General features: G+C 34.8%; 1 protein-coding gene across 12 annotated transcripts in view; it reads left to right on the forward strand.

The window, feature by feature from the left end:
• Window positions 1-27,915, forward strand: part of AKAP13 (A-kinase anchoring protein 13) — a 375,368-nt gene that overhangs the window by 281,191 nt on the left and 66,262 nt on the right. For 6 of the 12 annotated variants that reach the window (XR_012486996.1, XM_074295087.1, XM_074295091.1 and 3 more), the window contains 5 exons: window positions 8,705-8,777; window positions 13,734-13,873; window positions 19,400-19,770; window positions 22,379-22,432; window positions 25,989-26,054. Coding sequence is in view for 11 of the 12 variants with exons in the window: in XM_074295087.1 (XP_074151188.1) it covers window positions 8,705-8,777; window positions 13,734-13,873; window positions 19,400-19,770; window positions 22,379-22,432; window positions 25,989-26,054 (704 nt within the window). In the remaining variant the exon portion in view is untranslated. The remainder of the gene's footprint in view (window positions 1-8,704; window positions 8,778-13,733; window positions 13,874-19,399; window positions 19,771-22,378; window positions 22,433-25,988; window positions 26,055-27,915) is intronic. The other 6 variants (XM_074295089.1, XM_074295092.1, XM_074295096.1 and 3 more) reach the window with 2 other exon arrangements.

Consider the following 27,915-nt stretch of genomic DNA (forward strand, 5'->3'; position numbering starts at 1 on the left):
CATCATCCAAAAATCATCTGTTTCATATCCTGACTAATTTATCAATTGAGGAATGACTTGTATTCTTATAAATTTGACACAGTTCTTCATATATTTTAGAAGTGAGACCTTTTTCAGAAATACTGGTTGTGCTGGGACACTGATGCATTGTTGGTGGAGTTGTGAAAGAATCCAACCATTCTGGAGAGCAATTTGGAACTATGCCCAAAAAGTTATCAAACTGTGCATACCCTTTGATCCAGCATTGCTGCTATTGGGCTTATATCCGAAAGAAATACTAAAGAAGGGAAAGGGACCTCTATGTACCAAAATGTTTGTGGCAGCCCTTTTTGTAGTGGCTAGAAACTGGAAAATGAATGGATGTCCATCAATTGGAGAATGATTGGGTAAATTGTGGTATATGAATGTTATGGAATATTATTGTTCTGTAAGAAATGACCAGCAGGGTGAATACAGAGAGAATTGGAGAGACTTATATGAACTGATGCTGAGTGATATGAGCAGAACCAGATCATTATACATTTCAACAACGATACTATATGAAGATGTATTCTGATGGAAGTGAAAATCTTCAACATAGAGAAGATCTAATTCAGTTCCAGTTGATCAATGATGGACAGAATCAACTACACCCAGAGAAGGAATATTGGGAATTGAGTGTAAACTATTTGCACTATTGTCTTTCTACCCAGGTTACTTTTACCTTCTGAATCCAATTCTTACTGTGCAACAGAAAAATTTGGTTTTACATATCTAGGATATACTGTAACACATTTAACATGTATGGGATTGCCTGCCATCTAGGGGAGGGGGTAGAGGGAGGGAGAGGAAAATTCGGAAAAGAAGTGAGTACAAGGGATAGTGTTATAAAAAAAATTATCCATGCATATGTACTGTCACAAAAATTATAATTATAAAATTAATAAAAAAAAGAAAAAGAAATACTGGTTGTGAAGATTTTTTTTCTGGCTTTGTACTTCCTTTTTAATCTTGTTTCTCTTGCTTTTGTTTGTGCAAATACTTTTTAATTTAATATAATCAAATTGTTCATTTTGCCCTTCATAATGTTCTCTAGTTCTTCTTTAGTTATAAATTCTCTTATTCTCCTAATTTGCTTATGGTATCATCCTTTATGCCCAAATCATGTACCCATTTTGGCCTTATTTTGGTATGGGGTATGAGATAGAGAGCTATGCTAAATTTCTAATATATAATTTTCCAGTTTTCTCAGCAATTTTTGTCAAATAGTGAGTTCTTATCCCAGAAGCTTGAGTTTTAGGGGTTTACCAAATACTAGATTACTATTGGTCTTGCTTATTGTGTTTTGTATATCTAATTTATTCCATTGAGCCACAATTTTATTTCTTAGTCAGTACCAAATGGTTTTGATGACTCCTGTTTTAGAATATAGTTTTAAGTCTGGTAATGATAAGCTACCATCCTTTGTATTTTTTTCCCCATTAATTCTCTTGGTATTCTTGAGCTTTCGTTTTTCCAGATGAATTTTGTTATTATTTTTCAAGTTCTATAAAATAATTTTTGACAGGTTGATTGGTATACCACTGACCAAGTAGACCAATTTAGGTAGAATTGTCATTTTTATTATATTAGCTCAGCCTACATATGAGCAATTGACATTTTTTCAGTTACTTAGATCTGACTTTGTGTGAGAGGTGTTTTGTAAATGTGTTCATATACTTCTTGGGTTTGTCCACATACATGCATATTTTTTGTGTGTCTGTGTGCCTTCAGTTTTGCTGAGTACTATTTCCTGTCTACATACCCAGGAGACTAGTTTATTATTTTGAATCATTTACATTTGCAACATACTTGAAGTAAAAGAAGTATCACTAAACCCTCTACTAGTGCCTTCATTTTGTTATTGTTGCAGACTATTGTAAACAGTTTAATTACATGTTTTGAATCAGCATTTTCCCATCGTGATTCATTACTGGGTTGGTAACAGTGCTATCCTCAAGGCCTGTGTATGTCTTCTTCTGTTTTAGCATGTGTAGGGCAGTACCACAGATTGGTATGAGTAGTACAAAAATGCTCTCTCCCCTTAATTAGTACAATAATTGCTTAAGAATAACCCAAAACAAATCACTATTGATCAGAGAAATGCAAATTAAAACTCTGAGATACCACTACACACCTGTTAGATTGGTTAAGAGGATAGGAAAAGACAATGATGAATTTTGGAGGTGATGTGGGAAAACTGGGACACTTATACATAGTTGGTGTAGTTGTGAACTGATCCAACCATTCTGGAGAGCAATTTGGAACTATGCTCAAAGTTATCAAACTGAGCATACCCTTTGATCCAACAGCATTTCTACTGAGCTTATATCCCAAAGAGATCTTAAAGGAGGGAAAAAATGTTTGTGGCAGCCCTTTTTGTAATGGCAAGAAACTGGAAACTGAGTGGATGGCTGTCAGTTGCAGAATGGATGAATAAATTGTGGTATATGAATGTTATGGAATATTATTGTTCTGTAAGACAAATGACCAGCAGGATGATTTCAGAGAGGCTTGGAGAGACTTACATCAACTGATGCTAAGTGAAGTGAGCAGAACCAGGAGATCATTATATATGGCAACAATAAGACTATAGGATGATCAATTCTGATGAACATGGCTGTCTTCAACAATGAGATGATTCAAACCAGTTCTACTTGTGCAGTGATGAAGAAAGCCTTCTACATCCAGAGAGAGAACCATAGGAACAGAGTGTGGAACACAATATAGCATTCTCACTCTGTCTTGTTATTAGCTTGCATTTTGTTTTCTTTATCAGTTTTCTTTTTCTTCCTTCTTGATTTGATTTTTCTTGTGCAGGAAGATAACTCTGTGTGTGTGTGTGTGTGTGTGTGTGTGTGTGTGTGTGTGTGTGTGTGTGTGTGTGTGATTTAACATAATTAACATGTATTGGACTATTTGCCATCTAGGGGAGGGGGTGGAAGGAAGGGAAAATTTGGAACAAAAGGTTATGCAAGGGTCAGTGTTGGAAAAATTATCTATGCATATGTTTTGTAATATGCATATTTGTTTTGTAATTTGTAATTAAGCTTTAATTAAAAAGAAAAAAAGAGTAACCTCAAAGTCATCATGATGAAATTAAATCCATCTATAGTTATATGAAAAAATGCTCTATATAACTATTGATTAGAGAAATTAAAATTAAAACAACTTTGAGGTACTATCTCACATCTCTCATATTGATTAAGATGACAGGAAAAAGTAATGATAAATATTGGAAGGGATGTGGGAAAACTGGGACACTAATATACTGTTGGTGAAGTTGTGAACTGATCCAACCATTTAGCAGAGCAATCTGGAACCATGCCCAAAAGGTGGTCAAATTGTACATATCTTTTGATCCAGCAATGACATTACTGACTCTGTATTCCAAGGAAATAATAAAGGAGGGAAAAGGACCTGCATGTGCAAAAATGTTTGTAGTAGCTCTTCTTGTGGTAGCAAAGAATTGTATAAGGAGTAGATGCCCATCAATTGAATAGCTGAGCAAGTATATGAAGATAATGTAATATTCCTGTTCTATTAAAAATAATGAACAAACTAATTTTAGAAAGTCCTGGAAAGGTTTACATTAAATGATGCTGAGCAGAACAAGTAGAACCAGGAATACATATAACAGTAAGAATGATGGGGTTCTAGTGGCAGTCAGAGACTTGTAGAAATACCCTTTTGGTTGGAGGAACAGGTTCTTCGTGAAAAAATTCACGAACTTTAAGAGTTTTTGGTGGCAAAAATGGAAGTTTATTGTTGGATGAGAAGTCAGCTTTGCTAGAAACATTGACTTCTTTAGTGGCAAAGTCCTATTAGGGAAATGGAGGCTGGCACTGAGAAGAGAATGCCTTCTTAGCTGGCAGGGTCCTTCTAGCTTTATCAGAAAGGCAGAGGATGCTACTTTTGACCTTCTGCAAAGAAATGAGTAAGCTGCAACCTATTTTTATGAGCAGATCTTGGTGGGAAAGGGAGGGGTTTTGGGGGCAGTTTGAACTGATCATAATGGAGTGTCCTAATTGAAATTACTTTGAAGACATTTTCAGCCTGAATTTGAATGGAGATCTGGCTATTAAATATGGAGGTGATTTGCCTTGGAAATGGCCCATTTGGATGACGCCACTTAACTTGTCTGGGGAGATATGCTTCTCAGGAGGCCTAAGACTAGAATCTCACTTCTTTGCAGATCAAAGGGTACACAATTATAGAGTGTTAATTTACAGCTCAAAAGGGTACACAATTTCACAACCCCATCAGGAATAGGCGATGATCAGCTATGAAAGGCTTGGTTCTTTTCAGTGGTTCAGTAAGCCAAAGCAATTCCAATAAACTTTGGACAGAAAATGCCATCTACATCTAGAAAAAGAACTAAGGAGACTGTATGTAAATCAACATGCTATTTTTACTTTTTTTTTTTTTTTTTTTTTTAATCTTTCCCATGATTTTTCCCTTTGGCTTTGATTTTTCTCTCCCAACATGATTTACAAAGTAATGTGTACTTAAAAAAAAAAAAACAAAACAACCAAAAGGAATAACCCAAAAGTCTTCTGAGTTTTCTTCCAGTTTATGTAAGTATTCTTAATTATTAAATAATTATAAAATAATAAATATATCAAGTGAGTTTATTCAGTTTAAAAATCTGATTCAGAGGAGATGAAAAGTGTTGATTTTTTTTTTTCATCAATCAGTAACCTTTTTTATCTTTCAGAGGTAAGAGTTGAGCTACAGCAAAGTTAGAACAATATGATAACAAAATGTGGGGGGTTTTATTTGGAATGGATGACTCAGTTGGTTCTTGGGAGCTGTTTTTTTGCTTTATGTTTTATTAATAATCTTTGAGATTTAGGACATCAAATTAGGGTTTGACTATTGTAGTCTGTGGTTTTGTTCATTTCCATTTTGACTCTTCCTCAGTGTCACTTTCATCCTATTGCTCACATATGCTTGTTTGGTGGTTTTTTGGTTTGGTTTTTGTTGCGAGCTGTCGTCTCCAGAAGCTGCCGGATCGCTCTCTGGGAAGAGATCTGCTGTGTCTTCTACTCAAATCTCTCCGACAGATTCTTCTTCCTGTAATGAACCGTTGTCTCCAGGCAGTTGCTGTTAACTCTTGTCCTTAGAAGTGACTTCCCTTCCTGCAGAGAGCCCCGTCAGGCCTGATGTAATGCAGAGAGTCTTTCTTCTTGAATCCTGGCTCTGAATCTCCTCCAGCTCTTATCCTTCTCCAGGCCGATCTGCTCTCCAGGCCCAATCTTTTATCCTCCCAGAGAATGGGCGTGGGATAATGCAAGGGCTTCTGGGAAGAACCACCCCAGCCAATGAGCTTGCCCCCTCTATCAAGTCAACCTGAGTTTTCACCTTGTAATTGTCCAGAAAACCTGAATTCTCACCTTGTCACTGTCCAGACAACCTGAGTTCTCACTTAGTAATCCTAACATCTCCCCCTTTCTTTTGATTTAGAACATAGGACAGTCATGACCTTGAAACATAAATCCATCAATATGGGAAGTATTACAGATAATTACATAAATGACCTTGAAACATAAATCCATCAATATGGGAAGTATTACAGATAATTACATAAATTACATAAGCACATAGTAACATAGTAACATAACACATGCTAGAAGTATATGACAAATAACATAATCAAATAATCATAAATTGAAAATTTATAAATGTCCATAAGGCCATTGTCCATTAGTCTCATCTTGTGTGAGGAAGTCCAATGATTCCTGTTGGTTTTAAAGTTCTTTAACAGTCTTCTTATTATCCATGCTCTTTCAGTGTCAGATGTTTCTTAGATCTTCTCCTTTATTTTGAGGTCTTTCTCTTTTTCTGTCTCTCTCTGATGGATAAGGCGAATATGACTCGTTGGCACCCATCTGATTCCTTCTCCTGCTGAAGAAATACAAGCAAACCCTCTCTCCCAGGCAGTTAACCTATCTAATTTCCTTCTATTTACCACTTTCTAAATCTCTTCTCATCATCTGACAATTACATTGGAGTTGTTTGCACTGGGCACAGCCCTGTTGGTTTAAAAGGCCTGTATTCTCCCCAAGTGTAATCCATTTTTGCAATCTGATTGCCTTTTGGCTCACTTATCAGGTAATCCCTTTCTGCCATGTGATTGCTTTTCTGCTGGTTGATTACATCAGAGTCCTGACCTTCTAAAGGCTCTTTGGGTGTAACATCAGCTGCCATCATGCCCCAAGTCTTTTTTGCCTGGGGCCCTGGACCTGGGCCCCTCATCCCATTTCCCTGAATTATTCTACACTCTGATGCCCAATGGAGTCCTCTGTTGCATTTTGGACATGGGGTTTTAGGTCTTCTTTCACCCTGTCTTCTCCCTGTATCTCCATACCTACACTGAGCTCTTATATGTCCAACTTTTCCACATTGAAAACATCGCCGAGTTTCTCTAGAAGTCCCTTGCCAGGAGGGACCCCGCCTTTCCACATTCATCATTGTCCGGGTGTAAAAAGCATTTGTTCCCACTGTAGCACAGCGTCTTATGATCTCCTCTAAAGGAGCATCTTTGTCTAATCCCCATATAATTCTTTTGCAAATCTCATTGGCATTTTCCTTAGCCAGATGTCTGGTCATTATTTCTGTAGCTGAATTTTCTCCAATAGTTCTTTTGACAGCAGTTTGCAAACGTCCCACAAAATCTGCAAAAGGTTCATTGGGACCTTGCTGTATTTTAGTGAAAGCCTCTCCACGATCTTTCTGTCCAGGAAGGACACCCCAAGCTTTTATTGCAGCCTTAGCAATTTGTTCATATATTGTCATGGTATAATCAGTCTGTTCTGAATTCTCTCCATACCGACCTTCACCAGCCAAGTGCTCAAAAGTGAATTGTGTGTTAACTCCTATTTCCAAATTGCATCTGACTTGAATTTTACATAATTCATGAAATTCCGAAAGCCATAATAAATTTTCTCCAGGTTCCAGGCATATCCTTGCTATGGATTTCCAATCATTCGGGGTTAGGACTTCATAAGACAAACCATCTAGTAACATTTTAACATAAGCTGATGTAGCCCCATAAAGGGTACAACCTTTTTTCAAATCCTTAATTTTATTCAAATCTAAAGGTGCATATCTTCTCCTTTTTTTACCTACAGAGTCAGTATTTTCAATCACAGGATATGCATGTATAAAATCACTTATATCCTGTCCTTCTCTCTTAGCTTTAACCAATGCTTTTTCTAATCTTGTCATAGGCTTAGGCTGCTTCACAGGCAATTCTGTTTGTGTTTCTGCCTCTTCCTCTCCTCCTTCTTGCTCCACCCATGAAGGGTTAATTGAGGGAGGAGATGGGAGGTGCTCCTGTTGCTGTTGCTCAGAATTGTACTTAACTTCATTGTTATCTGATTCATCCTTTTCACCTAGTTTAGTTGACACTTCCCCATTTTGCTCCTTCATCTCTTCCTTTAGAATAACATTTTTTAAAGCCATTTGGATTAAATTGTAGGTATGAATTGTATCTTTGGAAACTGAGTTTGGTCTGGAACCAAAGGGTAAAATGTCACAAAGGTAATTGTACTGTTCACCTAATTGCTCTCCTACTAATTTCCACTCATCTGGATCCAATTCTTCTTCCAGAGAAAAAGAAGGACATATGACCTTCACAGTTCTTAAAAGTTCAGTAATCTCCTCTAAAATTATAATCAAGCCTTGGCTTTTCATAACCTTGATGATGCTCTCTAAACATTTTCCTTGAACAGAAGGTGTTTGCCCCATTTCACTATAAGAGATTCCTGGTTTAGCCCTTAACAAGTTAAGTTCCTTATTTATCTATTAGCACGCTCACTTAATCTTTAACAAAGTTTCCTCGTTACTCACGGTTCTGGGTCAGAGAGACTGAGATCTAGATTGGAAGCTTTTCCACTGGAATCAGGACTGTGTCTGTCCCTGTTCGGGCGCCAAATTGCAAAGGTCTGGTCTAGCTCCTCTTGTCAGGATAAGTAAAAGTCCTTGCCCCACGTGTGGACGCCAATTGTTGCGAGCTGTCGTCTCCAGAAGCTGCCGGATCGCTCTCTGGGAAGAGATCTGCTGTGTCTTCTACTCAAATCTCTCCGACAGATTCTTCTTCCTGTAATGAACCGTTGTCTCCAGGCAGTTGCTGTTAACTCTTGTCCTTAGAAGTGACTTCCCTTCCTGCAGAGAGCCCCGTCAGGCCTGATGTAATGCAGAGAGTCTTTCTTCTTGAATCCTGGCTCTGAATCTCCTCCAGCTCTTATCCTTCTCCAGGCCGATCTGCTCTCCAGGCCCAATCTTTTATCCTCCCAGAGAATGGGCGTGGGATAATGCAAGGGCTTCTGGGAAGAACCACCCCAGCCAATGAGCTTGCCCCCTCTATCAAGTCAACCTGAGTTTTCACCTTGTAATTGTCCAGAAAACCTGAATTCTCACCTTGTCACTGTCCAGACAACCTGAGTTCTCACTTAGTAATCCTAACAGGTTTTGTTTTGTTTTGTTTTGTTTTGTTTTAACTGAAGCTCAATATTCACATCCGCCTTTCTTAAATACAATATCTGTTTGACAAGTGATGTCATTTTAAGGAGTTCTTTTTCTTGAGATCATTTCACTCTAGATTGTAGCAAGAGGAATGGTGTTACAGGTCAAGTTAGCCATGTCGTTGTCTGGACATTAATTTCTCTTTCTCTTCCCTCAGATAAACCGGGAAAGCTGGTGTACAATAGAGCCATGTCCAGATCCATCACTGTTGGCTTCCAAACAGAATCCAGGTAAGCAATAGTTCTTCAGTTGGTGAATTTAATTGAATAGAATAGAATCAAAGAAATAGGTAACTTGATAACCAAATCTCTCTATAAATACAAAATATTTTATTTTGAATCTTATTCTTTTTCTACATATCCCTAGCAAAAAAAGAGTTAAACCTATGTAATTTGGGATGTTTTGTTTGCACACATCTTCACCACTTGAGGAATTGAGGATGAGCACATGTAATTACTCAGCTTGACTTGTAGAGTAATAAACTTCACACATATATTTTATGAGTCATTAAGAGGCTATTGAAGCCAACTGCATAATACAAATACATACTGTGGACTGTTTTAGTGGAGGTGGGTGGGGGATATAGAAAGAAAGGTAAATCCATGTAGTCATTAAAACCCATGTTGGCACTGTCTCACCTTGAGCTTTTTCCTGATAATTTGAAATATTCTCCTGACTAGTGACTTAAAAGAGTATATTTTAATATAAGACACAAGATGTTCCTGTATTAAACTTATGACTTATGGTTAGGAAAGCCAGCTTCTAATCTAGATTCAATCACTGACTCATTCCATGATGTAGATCATAGCCCTCAAACTCAGTGCTCTCCATCTATAAGAGGTCGCTATCTTACTTCATTGGGGTGGCGGCAGAATGAATTAATATATGATTACAAGAGAGTCTTCTTATTCTAAATGTCAGGTGAACTATGATAAACTACACTCTGGGCTGAATTTAGTCCTAGTACTCTTAAATTATTGTAACCTTCATTCATTTCTCCTCTTATGCATGATGTGTTTTAAGAATGACTGAATGCATCCCTGGTTAACCAAATAAACTACTTGTAGGGTCATACATACTTAAGACTAAGTAAGTTAAGTGATTTCTTGAAATACTCCACCCTCCAGAGACTTTGTGAATATCTTCCACTTAATTGTGTCATTATCCCAAAAAGACTTAAAAACAACATAGGATCAGGAAATAGAAAGAGTTGGGGTCTGGAATCAGATAGACCTAAGTTCAAATTCAGCCACAGACTCTTAATAGCTAGCTATACAGCTCTAAGCTATACATCCTTAATTTGTTTATTTCAGTTTCTTCAACTGTAAAGTCAATATAACAGCAACTACCTGTTAGGGTTGTTGTGAGGATTAAATGAGATAATATTGTAAAGCATTTAGCACAGTGCCTGGCACATAGTATATAAATGCTTTTTTCCTTCCCTTCCAATTCCCCAACCTTGAAGTTGTCTCCTTCAGTTTCAAAACAGCAAAATCTGCCCCAATGCAAAGGGTAAACACATTGCTTTCATATATTCATGCCTTCAGCAGATATTAATTAATTAATTGCTGTGTAAAAGACATTATACTAGGTCTTGAGGGACTATGCATAAAGCATAAAATAGTAGAATTAGGTTTTGTGAATTATCTGAACATATGTTTAATTCATGTATTTAAGGAAGCTGATCATTCTTTCATAAGATCAAATCTTGAATTTCCCATATTCACCTTCTAGATTAGCAAAATTTTATGTATGGATTTTTTTTCTGAATTTCATTGCTTGGCCTTAGTCACTTTTCTTATCCTGCTGTTCTGCTTTGAACACTATCCATCTATTACAGTATCATTCCTAAAATGAGCTACCTAGAACCAAATATGTACTTCAGGAGTGTTCTGACCCATTAAGACTGAACAGATGTCTCACTGGTAATCCTAGATGTGTATTGGACTACAATAATTGGAAAACTTCTAAATTCCATGTATCAGACATAAAAGAATGATCATTTAGAAGAAGGGAAGATTAGTAAACATTTCTTTCATTTTTGGAACCTTTTACTGTGTGATTTAGGATGTGGGTGCATTTTCCTTTTGCCTCTTTCCAATTCTCCAGATTTGGTTTGATATTATAGTGTTATCCTACTCCCTGTGCCCCCTTTGACCCATTCTTGACTTCAGGTCCATTTTAATACCTACACGAAATCCACCCCCCCCACCCCCCCCCGGGGGATGATCTTTTACCAGCCTTGAATCTGGAGCTTCCTTATGAGTTTTCCATTGGAACATCACTAAACTGATTTCTGTTTCGGTCTGGAATTTGGACGTGGTTTGTTAAGCAGCTGGCAAGATTGCATAGTTGCTGTTACAGCTTTTTCTTTTTCTTGGCCTTTCTATCCTCTCCCTACTCCTCATTTTCCCTCCGCTACAGACTGAAGGTTCAGATTTTCCAAGTGAGAAAAAGTGGAAAGACCACACCCACTAATAAGTCTAGATCCAGTACACTGTCTGGAGTCTATGAGGCATGAGTGATCTGTTAAATATGAATGTTTCCAATCAGCCTTCTGCCAGCAGAAGGCAAAGCTGTTCCTTTTGGGGTGTCATATATAGAAATCGTTTGCCCATCCAACTTGTGGAGTTCAATTTTTTACTGAAATTTTAACTTAAATTTGAAGTAGTCTCTTTCAGATTTCATTCTTCTTTTCCATTTTGCCTCTTTTCATGCTTGCTTTAGCTCTTTTCAAGCTCTCAGTATTTTCCATACATCAACAGAATTATAAGAAAAGGTGGTTTGGGAAGGAAGGAAGGAAAAAGAAGAGCAAGGCAGCACATAGATTCTAGGCCCAGGATTGATATGTAACCATTTATCCCATCTCTGTGATACATCACAGAAAGGGTGGAAAATGAATATCCCTTTTTCTTCAGTTATATAGTTTTATATGTATCTCATCCTTCTCCTGGACTGTAAGGTCCATTTTACTTAAGGAGACATTTAGAAGCACTTACTTTGTGCAAAGCAGTATGCTTGGGATGCAAAAACAAAAACAAATCTTTGTCTTCATGGAGCTTACATTTTTTAGGAAGGTATACAACCCATAAACAAGATAAAATAAATTTAAGTGATAAGAAGAGAAATCTCTTTTTATGGAGGAAACTATTTTACTTAAATTTGTACCTCATATACCTTAATATACTATACACAATGGAATGTAGTAAAAGTTTGTTGAATTGAAGTGCAGAAGGAACTTATTTCAGTGTTTGGTCTTAATTCCAACACCATGTAGGCATTCAGTAACATTATTCACAGATCAAATATTTTTATGAACACTAGGAATGACAAGTTAACTGTTGAGCAAAGTTGGAGATAAGTAAGCATTTTAAAATTGCCAATATGTGCCAGGCATTTATTCCCGTTGTTGATTATATAAATACAAAATGAGAAATCTCTTGCCCTCTGGGACCTTTTAAGAAATAAGAGTGGGAAAAACATTAAGGATAACTTGAATAAAAATACAAAGGAAGACAATGAAATGTTTTACACAAACAAATGTTTTATGCAAGCAATAGAATAGATTTCATAGAGAATAATATGTAAGAAGCATAAGGAGGTAGGCTAGAGTCAGATTGTAAAGAACTTTAAAATGCCAGAGCAAGTAATGTTATCCCAAGGCATATGGGAGCCACTGAATTTTCTTGAGCTGAGAATTGATAGCCTGGCGAGGGATTGCCTTAAGGAAAGGTTAAGTGTGCTGTGGAGAGACCAATTAGGAGATTTATGGTGGTAGTGTACTTGTAGCTACTCATTCTATAGTTGAACTGCTCTTTCTGTTTTCCATGATAATGATCTTATCATCTGGAGCACCACAAAATGAGATTACTCTGTTGCAAGACAATATATGATGTATTTCCTGGTTACTCACTTCTAGATAGTGTATAAGCATTTCCCCTATTTAGAAAATTGACTACTAAATCTCAATATGTATTCCATATATAGTCCGACTAGTATGTAAAATACTACAGTTCTATTGTCTCTATTCAGATAACATAATTATCTATGGTATAACATCAACATTCAAACCTATTAGTATCATTCTAAATATTTTTTAACCATCTGTCATATTACCTTACTCTCTTTTGTCACCTGAATTGGATTGGAATTTTTATATATCCTCTCCTAGGCTACTGATTTAAAAACAAAGAAACAAACAGTAATATATATTTAATAGTACAGAGACAGCAGCAGGAGCCTAGGACAAGCTCCAAACTTCAAGTTGAAAACAATCCATTAACATTCTATGTGTTCAATTGTACAGGCAGGTCTAAAAACTTACTATCATTCAACCAACATTTCTCTCTCTTGTCCAGAGAAGTATAGGAGAGACTGGTTATATTACTGTGACGTTACTTTTTTTTTGGGGGGGGTCAATCTAATAATTACCCCAAATCAAAAACCAACAGATCATTTATCAAAATCCTTTGGCCTGTCATAGTGTTGACAACCATTTTCAAGATTCTCCATATTTACTTATTGTTTTTTTTGGTATAAGCATCATTTCTGTGGATTAAAGGAAAAATGAAATATTCACTGTGTTTCTGTCAGCCGAAAAAGACTAGTAACCATATTTTGAAATTAATTTTCCCCTTTTTAAAAAAATATTATTTTTAGTATTCCTTTTTAATATTTTAGTTAACCAGAAAATCCTAACAAGGGACCAGTTTATAATTGTCTTTGTAAATCTTAAAGTACTATATAAATGCAAATTACTAGAATTAGTTCATAACTTATTACTAAACTCAGTGATACTGATATTTTTATCATTGGTTGCAAGGGGGATTATTCTGTTCCAGAGGTGAAGGCACTGCTGTGTAGGCAGTTTTTAAAAAGTTGAATAGGTCTTCTAGGTCACATTTGTCTCTTTTGCATATAGACAAAAAGTTTTCTATAGCCTTTTAAATGCCTTAGAGTGACTCTAGTGGTATAAACAGGGAGAATTAATAGAAACAGCTGTAGTTTCTGTCCAGATGCCTAGAATTGAGGTTATCAAGCAGAAAGTTTCAGCTCTGCTTATATTTCCTTTATAGCCTTTCTGGAAGTTGTCGTGTGCGGGCAGACTTGGAATGCAAAGAAAAGCCTGGTTTTTTTACCCTTAAAAAAAAGTGTTGAGTTAATTATACATGATATTTATTTTGCAGGATGCGGGAATTTCTTGGAAGTTGGACTGGGTGGAGAGTGTGCCTCATCCCAGGGTATGCTTAAAAGACAATCTGGCAGTGATTCCAACCTCTTCCCTTCACCCAATGATGAAATGGACAATAGCATTATTTTTACAAAGGTATATTTGTGTAGTTTCTCTTTGCAAAGATGTCTTACATTTTGGCCTTCTGTAACTAGTAACTAGCTGTAACTAGTAACTAGCTATAACTAGTCTTCTTTTGCCCCCTTCTTTGACTTCCAACTTGAAGCTAAGAACTCCTTTAAGAGGAAAAAGCTGAAACCAAGAGAGCTTACAATGGTGACTTGCTTCCTTCTGTTGCACACAAAATCAGGTTTTTAAACATAATGTTGAACCTTCAGCAAATTAAGTTACTTTTGCTTAAATCACGTCTGATGACAATGAACTCTTTCCAGTTGGTAAGAAGAGACCACAGCCTAGACTAAATGAAGTCATGTTCTATAAATTGATCACAGTGTCATTTCTGATGAATGTGGTTGGACCTAGGGCTTCCTCTGGCCTTGGTGATGTCATCCCTGCTCACCCAATTTGCTTAATGGGAGCTTTCAGAATCACTGCTCGGGAGCTTCTCCTGGCTGCCTGGTACAGAATTCTGCAGGAGATAGTGCTACTCTTCAGAGCATGTGCAGTATTAACAGCAATCCTGTAACCAGTGTTTACATGTAATTTGAGGCTTCATCTAATGAAAGGGGTGGTTTGCTTGTGTTTGCCTGAGTGTAGCTGAAAAGAGTTCTATTTTATTTCATTAGAAGAGAATCTTAGGCAAAGGCTTTCCCACACTAAGCAAAGCAACCCCAGCCTTGAGAGGAAAAAATAAGTAGTTTTTGGTTTTGTGCCAATCTAGAGAGAAAGACAGAGACACACACACACACACACACACACACACACACACACACACACACATACAGAGAGAGAGAGAAGAAAAAAAATTGACTGCTCTATTTAAATTTGTGCCTCCCTCTTTTATGATGCCCAGTATAACTGCTTGATAAGGGGTATTAAGTTAATCCTTATTATGGGCAATGTGTCAAGATGACTAGAGTAAGGCAAGCTTTCACAAGTTCCATAGATTCTGTTGTAGAATTTATTTGGACCTTTGGGAAACTTTATTTTCCTCATCAATTTATTTTGCTTCTGGTTTTGTTCAGTTCCCACATTTATGGCCTGTTTCCTATACTCCACTCCCTACTTTGTTCCTTTGATTCAGCCCAATATATTTCCAAAGAGTTCTGGAGAAGATTTAAAGTGGAAACTTCAAATTTACTATTAATATTTTCTGGAATAATTTTCCTCTTATGAAACAAAAGTCCTTATGTCAGGAAATTTTTTCTCCCTTAATTTTTGAGGAGAGGAAAATTAGCAAAATCCAAAGGTTTGGTGTTTTTGAGTATGGCTTTGAGTTTACTAAAAAAAACTTTGAAAGGTCTTTATTAATTCCCAAAAGAACTCATTCCTAAGGGAATACCTTTTTGATTGATAAATAAATCTCTGAAATGATATTGATTTTGACTAATCTTTATTATTTTAATGAACTTTATTAATTTTATTTAATTTATTAAATTAAATTAAATTTTATTAATTTAATAAACTAGCTTCATCTTGCCTCTATTCTATCAAATATTGTATAGGGCTTTCTTTGTAGGATAAAAGAAGTAATATAAGTGTTACTTTATGGTTAGAAAATAAAACTCAAAGATTAATATTAAGTGATTTACTCATGGCCATATAATGAATAAGTTGAGAGTTAAACTCTAGTCTTCTGACTTTAAGCCCATTGCTCTTTCCACCACAGCTGTCTGATTTTTTAAATTGTTTCTGTTTCTGGAGAGTCCCATATCTCTGTAAATTGACAGTGAAGTCTGGTTATTGAACTGTACATTTGCCTGGGTAAAGATACATGTGTGATTTTCATTAACTTTTATGTCAGCTGCCAAAGTTATGCCCTGGTATTGGCGGGCTTATTGAGATAACTAAACTGATGCAGTTTTTAAAATGTGAAAATAAATGAACTTTCTATATAGGTCAAATCAAATGACATAGGAAAAAATTTAAAACTTTGGGGGAACTTCTCCCCCTTTTTTGGTATTATATTCCAAATGATCTGAAGAGGTTAAAAAAAAAATGAACCTCAATTCCCCTGCCACTCAGATCATTCCATAATTGGATAGGATGAGAATCATAAGGGAAGCTTTCTGGTGATAGGTCTTTTTCTAGCATTCAGACTTTAAAAGTTTACATAGAAAAATGGCAGTGTTCTGTGCTTTTTTTTTTTCCCCGAATGATTTGTAAAGGCACTACACTTAGTACACAAATCACCAGCTACTTTATTCAGAGGCCCTCTTCAGAGAAATCATTTTAAATTCGTCTACACTATGAGCACTAAGATTCTGGCAGGATCTATTCCCATGATCCAGTCATCTTCCTTCTCTCCTCAAGAACAGACTCTAGACTAGGCATTGCAACATCCTCTTCTGTGAACCATGAAAGGCACATTAGGTCACTTCCTACAGACGTTTGTATGAGTCTGATCTTAAAGGTTGGGGTGAGGGATGGGATTGTTATTTGTTTTGTTTTTTTGTTTTACAATAATCTCCACGTATTCCAGGTTTTTTTTTTTTTTTTTTTCACTTTACTCATTTATTTCTAACCAATCTGACTAGTAAACACAATTCTTTAGGGATTGAAATTTTTTCTTTAATTTAGGTCAGAAAGAGATTTAATTTTTCACAGAATTATTGTGTCATATATTTAAAGGTAGAAAAGGGAATTCACAGATCTTCTAGTCCAAAATCTTTCATTTTAGAAATGAGGAAACTAAGGTTCTGAGAGTTAAGCACTGTGGCCAAAGACACAGAATATAATAGAGCTAGGACTTAGGTCCTTTCTGCAAATGCAATACTCTTTTCATTATGATGATGGAAGATTCCTTAGAGGCTACCTACTCTAAACCATATTGGGAAAAGAATTAATAGAATCTGCTCTGTGATGATAACAAAAGTAAAGGCTATATGACAAGATAGAAACATGTATTTTGCTTGAAGGCCTATAAAAAAGATCAGGGTACTATATTCTGAAGCAGCTCATTGCATTTTTTGATAACTATTTTTTTTCCTTGCTTCAAATTTCTTTCTGTTTCTTTACATCGTCTAGTTTTCATTATTTTTATACCTATTCTTTAGGACCAAACAGAGTAACTCTAATCCCTAAGGCCCTTAACTATTCTGAATTTATCTCCTTTAGATGCTTGACAGTTTATCAATGCTTTTACTAAAATATTATACCCAGAAGTTATCTAGATGTTATATTTTAGGTTGTTAGGTGAGGTACAGTGGAGAGAATACTAGGCCTGGAGTCAGGAAGACCTGAGAGGTTGTGATTGAAGAAGAAAATTATTTTACAAATACAAGGCATTTTCATTATGTTAAATTATATATCTCTAGGAAATGACCTTAGGGATACTGTTCTCTTACCTCGAGGTAAGAGAACAGTATCCCTAAGGTCATTCTTGGGAGCTTGGGATTTGAAGGTGAATTTGAAGATTTTTGGTATCAGGAATCAGAGTAAAGAGGCATTTTGGCATGCCTTGTTATTAAACTGGTTACAGGAGAACATTGAATCCAATTTAAAATACTAGCTAGTGACCAAATATGGAGAAAAGATATATGTGTGTGTGACATATCTGGAATCAGACTGAAACTAACCCTTAGTAATTGTCAGCTGTTTATCTTCACCTGCTCAATTGTTATTCTCACTTCTTATCTTCTACCTTTTTTCTTCTATAAGAGGTTATCAATGAATATTTTCATAAAAGTGGTTGAGAGGATTAATTTAAAGAAATTTGGTAAATATACTTTTCTTAAGTTCTCAAATTTTCTGAGAGCGAAATCTTTGTGTACATTAATGAAACTGCCTTTTTTTTTTTTTAAAGATGGGGCATTTGCAATAACAATTTTTGAAAGATAATCTACCTATTAATTATGTTTGTTCACAATCCAAATCATAGATTTAGTGTTGAAAGAAGGGAACCCACAGGCTATCTAGTACTGTTGATGTTAGGTTGACATTTATATCAAACTTTTTTGAAAATGGGCAGAAGTATTCGCCAGCATTCTCCTAGTTCATTTAATTTTCAAGAAGAGTCTAGTATACTCTAGGGAGCATCCATATTTATAAATGTCTATGTGGTCACAATATTATCATTTATCTTCATTATATTCTTGAATTCACCCACTCATCAAATTATGGGTTCTGGTATCTTTCAGTTGGCTCAGTATGTCAGATCATAGGTCTCAAAGTGTGTGAGTCCTATTTGGCACTAGGTGGCTTGCCAGCAAAAGATTCATTAACTTGTGATTCTGGGTAATGGTTTTACTTAATAAAACACTTTAGAGAAGAGAGGGTAAGGACTAGTTATTCCTACTCCCATTTGAGACAAGGACCATTTCTTTCTGTAACACAAAATGCAGGTGCTATCATAAACTGTTTTGCTTTTTAAAAAATTAATAGTCATTGGGAACATAACCACAAAATTAATCTCTTTGGTGATAGTAACATTCATGCATATTTTTTATCCAAGGATCATCATAGATTCTAGTTACAGCTTTTGAAGAAAATTAGAATTGAATTACAGCATACATCAAGAGTTAGGGCTTTATTTGATTTTACTTGGCTTTTAGATGCTGAAAAATATTTAACTAAAATTTTATTTATGGCTGGAAGATCACAGTATAGAAGATAATATATAATCTAGTGAGAATGATTAAAAAAGAAAAAAAAAACATGCATGGAAATTGGATTGAGGATGTGTGAATCTGATTGTTACTAAGCCAAAAATTCTTGACTGTTTGGAAGACTGTAATGACGTCTTCATGCCTCTGGCCCATTAAAAGGCTTTTGAATGAGGCCTTTCTCAAAAACATTCAATGACTTCCTTATTTACAGAATCAATTCTAAAAAATTATTAACAAAGCATTCAAGGGCCTCCATGCTTTGACTTCAATTCACCCAGCCTTACTGGCCATTACTTTCCTTCATGCATTCATCATTTCAACCAAACTGGATTCCCTCCCCCTCCCTATACATGTTTTTATTTTTCTTGTCTTCAGACCTTTGACAAGCTGTTTTTTTCCTTTCAATGCACCCCCTAACCAATCTCTATCAAAACTGTCAGTATTCTTTACTTAGTTCAAATACTGCTTTTTTAATGAAGTCTTTTCTGATCCTTTATAGTCAAAAGTAACTTCTCCCTCCTCAATATTCCTGTATCATAATGCATAGACACTAATCCTGTATTGTTACTCATTTTCAGTTTTATGTGTATGCTTGACTCCTTTCTCCAACTAGATTTTCAGCTCCTTAAGGAAACTTGAACATCCTTGATCTTTTTGGCATTTGGTACAGTTTTGTTGAATCAGTCAAAAAATTTTTTTTTGCTAGGGTTGAGTTATCTAGGCTGTCAAATAGAAGGCCATAAATGCTTTTGGAAAGGCTATTAGAGTTTTATATTGAGCTATTTTTTCTTCTTTCTTTTTAAGAGAGTCACCCAGTGTGTGGTCTACACGTTTTTGCTCTTATTTGCTAGACTGTGCTACGTTTTTAATCATTATATCTTCCTTTCTGTTACAGCCTGAGGAGGAGCAATCAGTCTGTGATATCACTGGGTCCAGCTCTTCCACAGATGACACAGCCTCCCTGGACAGGCATTCTTCCCATGGCAGTGATATATCTCTCCCCCAAATTCGGAACCTGAACAGAACCAAGGATCGGCAGAACCTTGATGGGTTCTATAGCCACACAGTAGGAGTTGAGGGCCGGGAAAATGAGAGTGAACCTGCTGGCTCAGGTGAAATGGAAGAAGAGGAGATGGACAGTATCACTGAAGTGCCCACAAACTGTTCTGTCCTGAGACATTCTATACGTTCTCTGTCCCCTTTCCGGAGACACAGCTGGGGACCAGGGAAAAATGCTGCCAGTGACGCTGAGATGAATCAACGAAGGTGAGATAACAGTATTCCTCTCATTCTTCACATTGTCTACTGGTTTAGAACATTTTTGATTTGGGCATCTGGTTGATAAGATGTTTTGAACTTTTTTGATGAGTTTCTTTCAAGAACTTGAAATAGATGATAAAATATATTAAAAGAAAGAAAAAAAATATAGATTTGTTAAACATATATATATACACACACACACAGACACACACACATAAATTCATACCTACTTACAATCCCGAAAGACTTTTCAATGGAAATTGTTTTTGTAAGGGCCAATTTGTCACTGTTGATACCATTTGCCCCACAAGAGAATACATTTATCTTAGCTGATTAGTATTTATCATTAAGGTGTCAGATAATCACAGAGTCTTCCCATCTGCTGTTTTCAAATATAGAGATTATGAGAAGTCAGATTTGACTCATCTATACTATCTTGCCAAAGGATTTTTGATAATTTTTTTTAATTAGTATTTCTGGTAGACTATAATACATGTTGAATTTCCTTGTGCTCTATATCCCTACTTACCAGTGAAAATAGATGGTCACAACTAACTGTGTAGAGTAACTGAAATAAATCATGTCCCTGACTCTTTATTTGTCAGATCCAAATCAGTTCACCTTTTAAGGTGCAGTTTCTTCTTTTGTAAAATCTGCAGGTTTAATTAGATGGGCTTTTAGGGCCAAGCCAGCTTTAAATCTGTGATCCTTTGCTTCTCTGATAGCTTGGGATTGCCTGCTCCTATACATACTGGTAAAGGAGTTTTTGTTTCCTGAAAACTGAATTGTTCAAACTCAAGATTTTTCTTTCTCAGTTTAAATGTCTAACCTATTCATATAAGAGTAGTGTCTTATATTTATTATGGTATTGGCTTGTTTTCAAGTTGCTCCCATGTAACATCTTCATTTGATCTATTTTAACATTCATATGAGAGATATACAAAAGAGCACAGAATTTTAGAAGTGGAAGGAATCTTAATGGCCATTTAATCCATTTTATATCCCATGCTACAAATAAGGATACTGACAACTTGACAAGTGAAGTAACTGTCCAAGTCACACAGTTGTAGACAGTGGAGGAAGCAGGACCCTTACATTAAGACTCTCTTTTCTCCTCTATCATATGATACTGGCATTTTTAGCATTTTATATTTAACAGGTCTTGAATGTTTCACATGATAAAAGTAATGTTTATGTTCATTTAAAATTGATCCTAAGTTTTGCAAAAAATAAGTAAAATCTCAGAATCTCACTTATGTGAAACTTGCTTATGCCAGAATTGTATGGTTTATACACAAACGTATATGTACAAACAAATACGCACACAGAGACAGACAGACAGACACACACACACACAGTTAATAAGAATCTTTTTTCAAGTCTCAATGACTTTTTTTCCAAATCTGTATGACTTTATGTTTCTAACATAAGAAATTACTTGTCAAGGTCAATGTACTTTTTTTTGTTCTCAGAGGTCATTCTATAGGAGGACATAGTTTTGGGGATTTTATCTCCTACATCCATTTTTTGCTTTGATATTTTAATATGAATGAATTATCTATAAACTTAGAAAAATTTTCTGAATTTATTAATTTATATACATTTCAGAATCCATCTTGAACTATTTGTTATTTTAGCCATTATCAACTCTTGGAAGTAATATGTTTTAGGAAATGTATTATGTGATGTCACCTTTAATTTTTCCTTAAAATGCTCTTACCTCTCTTAAACTTTAGGGAGCTCCATTTGTGCATTACTCTAAAATTGTACAAAGCCCTTGTTACCTAATCAGAACCTTTCTCATAATCATTCTTTCTCCCTCCTTCTCCAAATCTTTGTCTTTGAAGACTGAAAATTTTGTCTTATTAAGACAAAGGGGGCAAGTGTTTCACACACGGAAGTCCTTCAGTTCTCTTGTCCATTTTATTTGCTCATCTCTAAAGTTTTTATGTTCTTCTTACATTGCAGCAACCTGAAGTAATTTTAATGTTATAATTCTAGATTTTTTTATTATATAAATTATTTTTCCACGTTTAAACATGAGGAATCTTACTGTCATGTTTTATTCTGTTTAATTCTGAGAGCTAAATATTTATGGAAAATAAGTCATTTAGCTTTTCTTTAAAAACATTATACTAATAGTATCCCTCAACAATCAAATGAGTTTAAGATTTCGGAATGTTACTAGCTTTTGATAATTCAGTAGGAATTTCTTATATTCAGATTATTGTGTTTGTGTGTGTATATACACACATATTTCTATACTCATATACATATGCATGTATTTATATAATCATATTTATTTGATAAATAACAAAAACCATAGAGATAAAAGTAAATTTACATGTAACTGAGGATAAATCCATAACTCATTTACTGAGAAGATTTTTTTTAATGAACCTGTTAAAGAAGAAATTTTAAGTACAATACATTCTTAAAATAAGGAAGTTATAGCTAATGAGATTTTTAGTTTATAGCTAATGAGATTCCTTTGAGGTTTCATATTCTTTTTTGGAGGTATTTCTCTTCCCAGTTTGTGTTTTGTATGTTTCATGCGTTTTCATTCATTTTGTCTCACTTCAGTCTCTGACTTCTATACCTGATTCATTTTCAGTTCATTGCGAGTTCTTGGGGATGTTGTAAGGAGGCCTCCCATTCATAGGAGAAGGTACAGAGTCCACTAACAACTAATCATTTTGTATTTGAGTGTGTACTAACAAGCATCTCTTTCTACTTACTTCACCTCTGAAGGAAATCAGTTTAAAAGTCAAATTATCTTTTAGAAGAACAGTTTTCCTTTATGAATACTGAAGATCATTCAGTGTGAAATAGCTTTTTAAATGTAAAAAGGAAGTATTTTTCATTCTGATTTTGTCTTTTCCAAATGAAAAGTGTTTCTCTTATGAGTTATATTAGTCTAAAAATTAACCTAGAGTCCTTGTTTCCCTTGTAGAATCCAAAGACCATATAGAGTTTGAAGATTGGAGTTAAATTAGTACCTACTCTATGAGAATAGACAACTTTGTGTTTGTTCCTGTTAACCCACTAGGCCAATTTTTTTTTTAATTTCCTGCCAGGAAATCACTAATTCTAATATTGATTAGTTTTTATTTCATTGTCGTTTCTTATGTCCATTTTTCTTCTCTTGTTCTTTCCTCTTCATCTGTCTTCTTTACCTAATCCCAAAGCCCAGGGGAAAAAAAAATCAGCAAATAAAAATACTGTCAGGTTCTTATGTTTTTACAGCCTGCTGACATCTCCAGCTTTAGGAATCGAGGAGTAGCCTATGGTTTGATTTTCTTAGGGTTTATTTTGTTTTTGCAGAATTAAAAGGTAGATGTAATAACATTTCCTCATTACTTTTTAATCATGGCATCTTCTACTAGTAAACATAAGGCTCCCTAAAAGGGGGTGGTTTATCTTGATCTCAGTATATAAGCTTGTTTGCCAACATTTTTAAGGGAATGTTCTAAAATTCAGCTGAAATAATCTTTAGAGATTGACACTCATGATTTCCCATGCTTTTCAAATAGAAGTTTCTTTTAATTCCAGGTTTTTTATATGAGATTTATTCCTAAATGTAAAGCTTAAGTTTCCTGGCAAGCTATGTTTGGGTTATAATAATTTCTTTTTTAGTTATTTTAGACTAGTAAGTACACACTTTCTTAAATCTTTTTTTCCCTTGAGGCATTTGTTTGTTCATTTTTTGAGAGACCTTTATGCTATTTCAAATATTTTCAAGTGTTTCAAATACTTTTGGTTTTATCTGATACTCATAAGTCAGGGAGGCTTTCTAGGTTTAAATTTATTTATTTAATAAGTTTATTTTTCCTCAGTTACATTTAAAACAATTTTTTACATTTATTTTTAAAATTTAGAGTTTCAGATTCTCCAGAATAGCAGACATTCATAGATCATCCCAGAACATTACTATTACTTTGTACACTGTGCATTTCACTTTGCTTGAGTTTATGAAGAACTTTCCAGGTTTTTCTGAGAGCATCCTGCTCATAATTTCTCATAGAACAATAATATTCTACTATCTTAATAAACTACAGTTTACTTAGCCATTCACCAATTGATGAGCATCTCCTCGGTTTCCAGTTTTTTGCTCTGAGAAGAGAACGTGCTATAAATAGCTTTTATACATATAAATTCTTTTCCTTTTTTTTTTAAATCTCTTTTGGGATTTATGCCTAGTAGTGATGTTGTTAGTTCAAAGTTTATGCATAATTTCATAACCCTTTGGACATAGTTCCTATCTTTTGATTATTTATCAACTGAGCATGGTTCTTATATTTTTTTATAAATTTAATTTACTTCTCAGTTTGAGAAATGAGGCCTTATCAGAGAAACTTCTTCAAAATTGGAAGCTTTTTATAAATGTTATGGCATAGGAGATAGGTCGCTGGATATATTCTGTTTGTAGATGTGGTAGCTTCAGCTTTCAAATGTAGACATAAAAATAAAAAAGAATTTGGTATATAGTAAAAAATCAAACAGATGAAATCATAGTATATAAGTTCATCTTTTAATCTATGACATGTTAGCCACATGCATTATATATTTCTTGAAGTTTAAAATAGTTAGTGCTTCCTGAAATCCATATAGCTAGAACCTTTGAGATTTCTGAGTATTATTACTGTTCAGTGAGGTGTACCTGAAAGAATTAAGCCAATCCCTGGGATAACATGTTTTGATTATGAAAATAAACTTTGTAATATCGGATTGAGTTATCATGTATATAGAGGAAAAATTAAATCTTACTTATTCTTGTGTAGTCCGTATCTATGGTTCAACCTTGATCTAACTTAAATTTGTGACTGGCTAATTTTTAAAAATCCTTTTTTAATAACCTCAAGCCTTTTATTACAAACTTAATCTGACTTAAAAGATTTTATTTCAGTTCTTTAGAGTTGTGAGAAAAGTGATTATTCTTTTTCCTCTCAGTATTGTCTTTTTCTGCTTCTATCCCTTTCCCATCTTCAATATTACTCCAAGATAAATTTGTTGTCCTTGGGGGCAGCTAGGTGATGCAGTGGATAGAGCACCAGCCTTGAATTCAGGAGGACCAGAGTTCAAATCTGGTCTCAGACACTTAACACTTCCTAGCTGTGTGCCCCTTGGGCAAGTCACTTAACCTCAGCCTCAGCGGGGAAAAAAAATTATTATCCTTCATTTTTGGTAAAAAGTTTATTCAGTATCTCCTAGTGTATTCCAGTTCTCTCACTTGCTTTTGTAAGATACAGATGAGAAATCTGAGAATATATTATATTCATGTTCCTGTTTTCTCTTTAAAGGAACTTCAAGAACAATTATTTGGGAGCTAGCTATACCCATCTACCTTCTGAAACAGAAAAGGCACTGAGGACTTTTGAAAACGCAGGCAGCTGCAGTTTATTTTTTGAAAAAATAATAGCTTCCTGAATTACTCTTAGAGATATCAAGGAAAAATATTGTTGAGGTTTGTTATTTTTAAAAAATAGGTCTTAAAAAATAGTTTGTGAATTAACTTGCCCTCTTAATGAATGCTTTGAATTCTGACCTCCATGTTTCTCTCTCTGCTCTTTGTGGTGAGTTGGAAACTTACTAAGTTATCAAAATTTCTTTTATCTTTGTGAAAGAAAGAATAACTTAAGGGGAAGGTTGCATGGAGGATATAGAGGCATACTTGAGCCTTAGCAAGACATATTTTTATTTTTAAAAAAGGCAGTCAAAAATAAAAATTTTTAAAGTCCTTTAAAATATTATATGAAATTTCTGTATCAGGTTAGTCTGATGAGAATGAATGTTGCCATGATCAGTTATTACTGAGTAATAATATCTTATCTTAATAATATATTAGCTTTATAAAACCCTATAAAACAAGATTACTCCCTAGTGAGATGTAGCATACTACTTGCTTTGTCTCATTGGGCTCCTTCTTAACTATAAGAGATGGATATGGAACTAAAATCTCTTCCCCTATAGTTCAGATACTTTTTTGTAAGATCCTTAGATGCTTGTTTCTAACACTCCCTTCTTAGGTAACCAACAAAGGAACAAGTCTCAAATTTTCTCAGTTCCATTTCTAAATCTTTTTAAAAATGTAACTTTCCCCAATTTTTTTTGAAAATTAAATATTAGGCTATCTCTAACTATTCTTCTTTCTTTTGCAATTTATTAATGTCTATACATCCTTGGTCTTTCCCCACTTCTCTTTTTTCTGCCTTTGATATCCCTAGTATGAGCTGGTGTCCCTCTGGCGTACAATATTCTGCTGCCCTGAGTGCTGACTTTAATTGTAGAAGGTATGGTATATTATATGTCAAGCAGCCAAATGGGGGCACTGTCAAATGTGGCAAAGTCTTGGCTTTTGGCTTGGAGTTCTGCAGTGGCTGGAATGTGTTTAAGCAAGCCTGCTTTTTTTTTTCTCCTATGAACACTTGCATTCATTTGGGGGTGGGGGTGTTCCTCTATTCCTGGCATCGCTGACCTAGTTATAGGTTTGAGGCTCTGGAGTTAAACATTAGTCAAATGAATATGTGGGTCATTAGTGGCTTTAGAATTGGTGTTAGGAAAATGGATCTATGTGGCCGTGGTAGACTGCTTTTTAAAATTTTTTGTTCTTTATTCTAACATCAAGATCCTTAGGAGTTTGAAAGATTAACAATGAGAGGAGCCAAGAAAGGAAATGAAATGTGGATCTATTTTGTTCCCAAATTCACTGATTTCTTTTATGGATATTTAATTTCTCATAATCTTATCTTTAGTCCATTAGCCCATGTCCCTCCCTCATAAGTAGCCAACTGTTTGTCAGAATAATTTCAGAATTAAGCTTTCTGAAGACCACAGATTTCTAAGCTTTTAAAATCCTCATGCAGTGAAAAACCAGAATTATTCTTTAGTATTTCCACTTTTATCCTCAGCCAATTTCCATTTCCCAGAAATTTCTGAGAATGTCATTTGAAATAATTACATTGGAATTTAGGGAAATTAATTGATTTGTGTTCTAGAAAGTTTAAACTATATAAGATAAATGGCTTATTTTTAAATACTTTTTCAGTTAATAAACACATCCATATATAGTATATACACATACATACATACATACATACATACACATACATATAAACACACACAAAATGTAGTTTAAATATAGTGATTTCTGAGTAGAAGTAATACTTCCTGGACAAAATTTCAAACCTAGATCTAATGAGTTCTACCCTAGGACTTTTTGGTCAGTTACTAATTAGAAAATCTGACACAATGATTTATCTTAATGAAGTTTCCATTGTACTTTTTGTAGATTTCCGTTGTTTTTTTTTTGGCTTAGTCATTTCCCAGGGGAAAAATTTTTTTCTTCCTATTATTAAGAAATTTGAATTAAGATAATTATGAGACACTTTATAGATAGGAAAAATTATCAAGGACTCCTGAAAATAAAATATTTGGCTCCTAACTTCTATTTAGAATATCAAAACTCCTAAGTATATCTTTCTTTTTCTTTGCCATTGGTAAAATGTAAAATTAAAGCCCCAGTATGATAACTTTCTATCAAAGGTGATTAGCAGCTTTTTGCTTTCAAGGTGATATGTGTCTGTCTGCAACTAACAGTTCCCAGGAGGCCTACAGCATTGGTATTGGCTTGCCAAATCTGTGATTTTAAAAATATTCCTCAGCAATACTTATTCTGGAAGAAAACACAAAAATGAATGTATTATGTTCAAGTGTTTTGTCAACTAGACTGTAAATTACCTATGTTGATTTCCAGCATATCTTTTTTAAATTTATTTTTTGGTGTGTATGTTCTTCATTGATACTGATTATAATCCCTCAATGATGAATAGTGATTGTGAAATTAATAGTTTATTTCTAGATTTTAAATGATACCACGTACAACACAAAGCCAGATTGCCATGTTTGGCTACTGAGGGTTACAGACATGAGTGTCTGCATTTTTGTAACTTATCTCCTACCAGGGCAGTAGATCCAAGAAAAAGATATGAATCACGCAGAACTTATACATTGCTTATTATTCAGCCAAAAGCTAAATTCTTTGGCAGAATAAAAATTTTAGTGAATTGGGTTTCCTTCATTTAGCCATTCCTTCCTAAGTGCTCTATTTATAGTTTTGAACGGCTTAGAAAAAAAAATAAAACAAATTGGGAG

This window comes from Sminthopsis crassicaudata, chromosome 2 (assembly GCF_048593235.1).
Source record: "Sminthopsis crassicaudata isolate SCR6 chromosome 2, ASM4859323v1, whole genome shotgun sequence".
Taxonomy (NCBI): domain Eukaryota; kingdom Metazoa; phylum Chordata; class Mammalia; order Dasyuromorphia; family Dasyuridae; genus Sminthopsis; species Sminthopsis crassicaudata.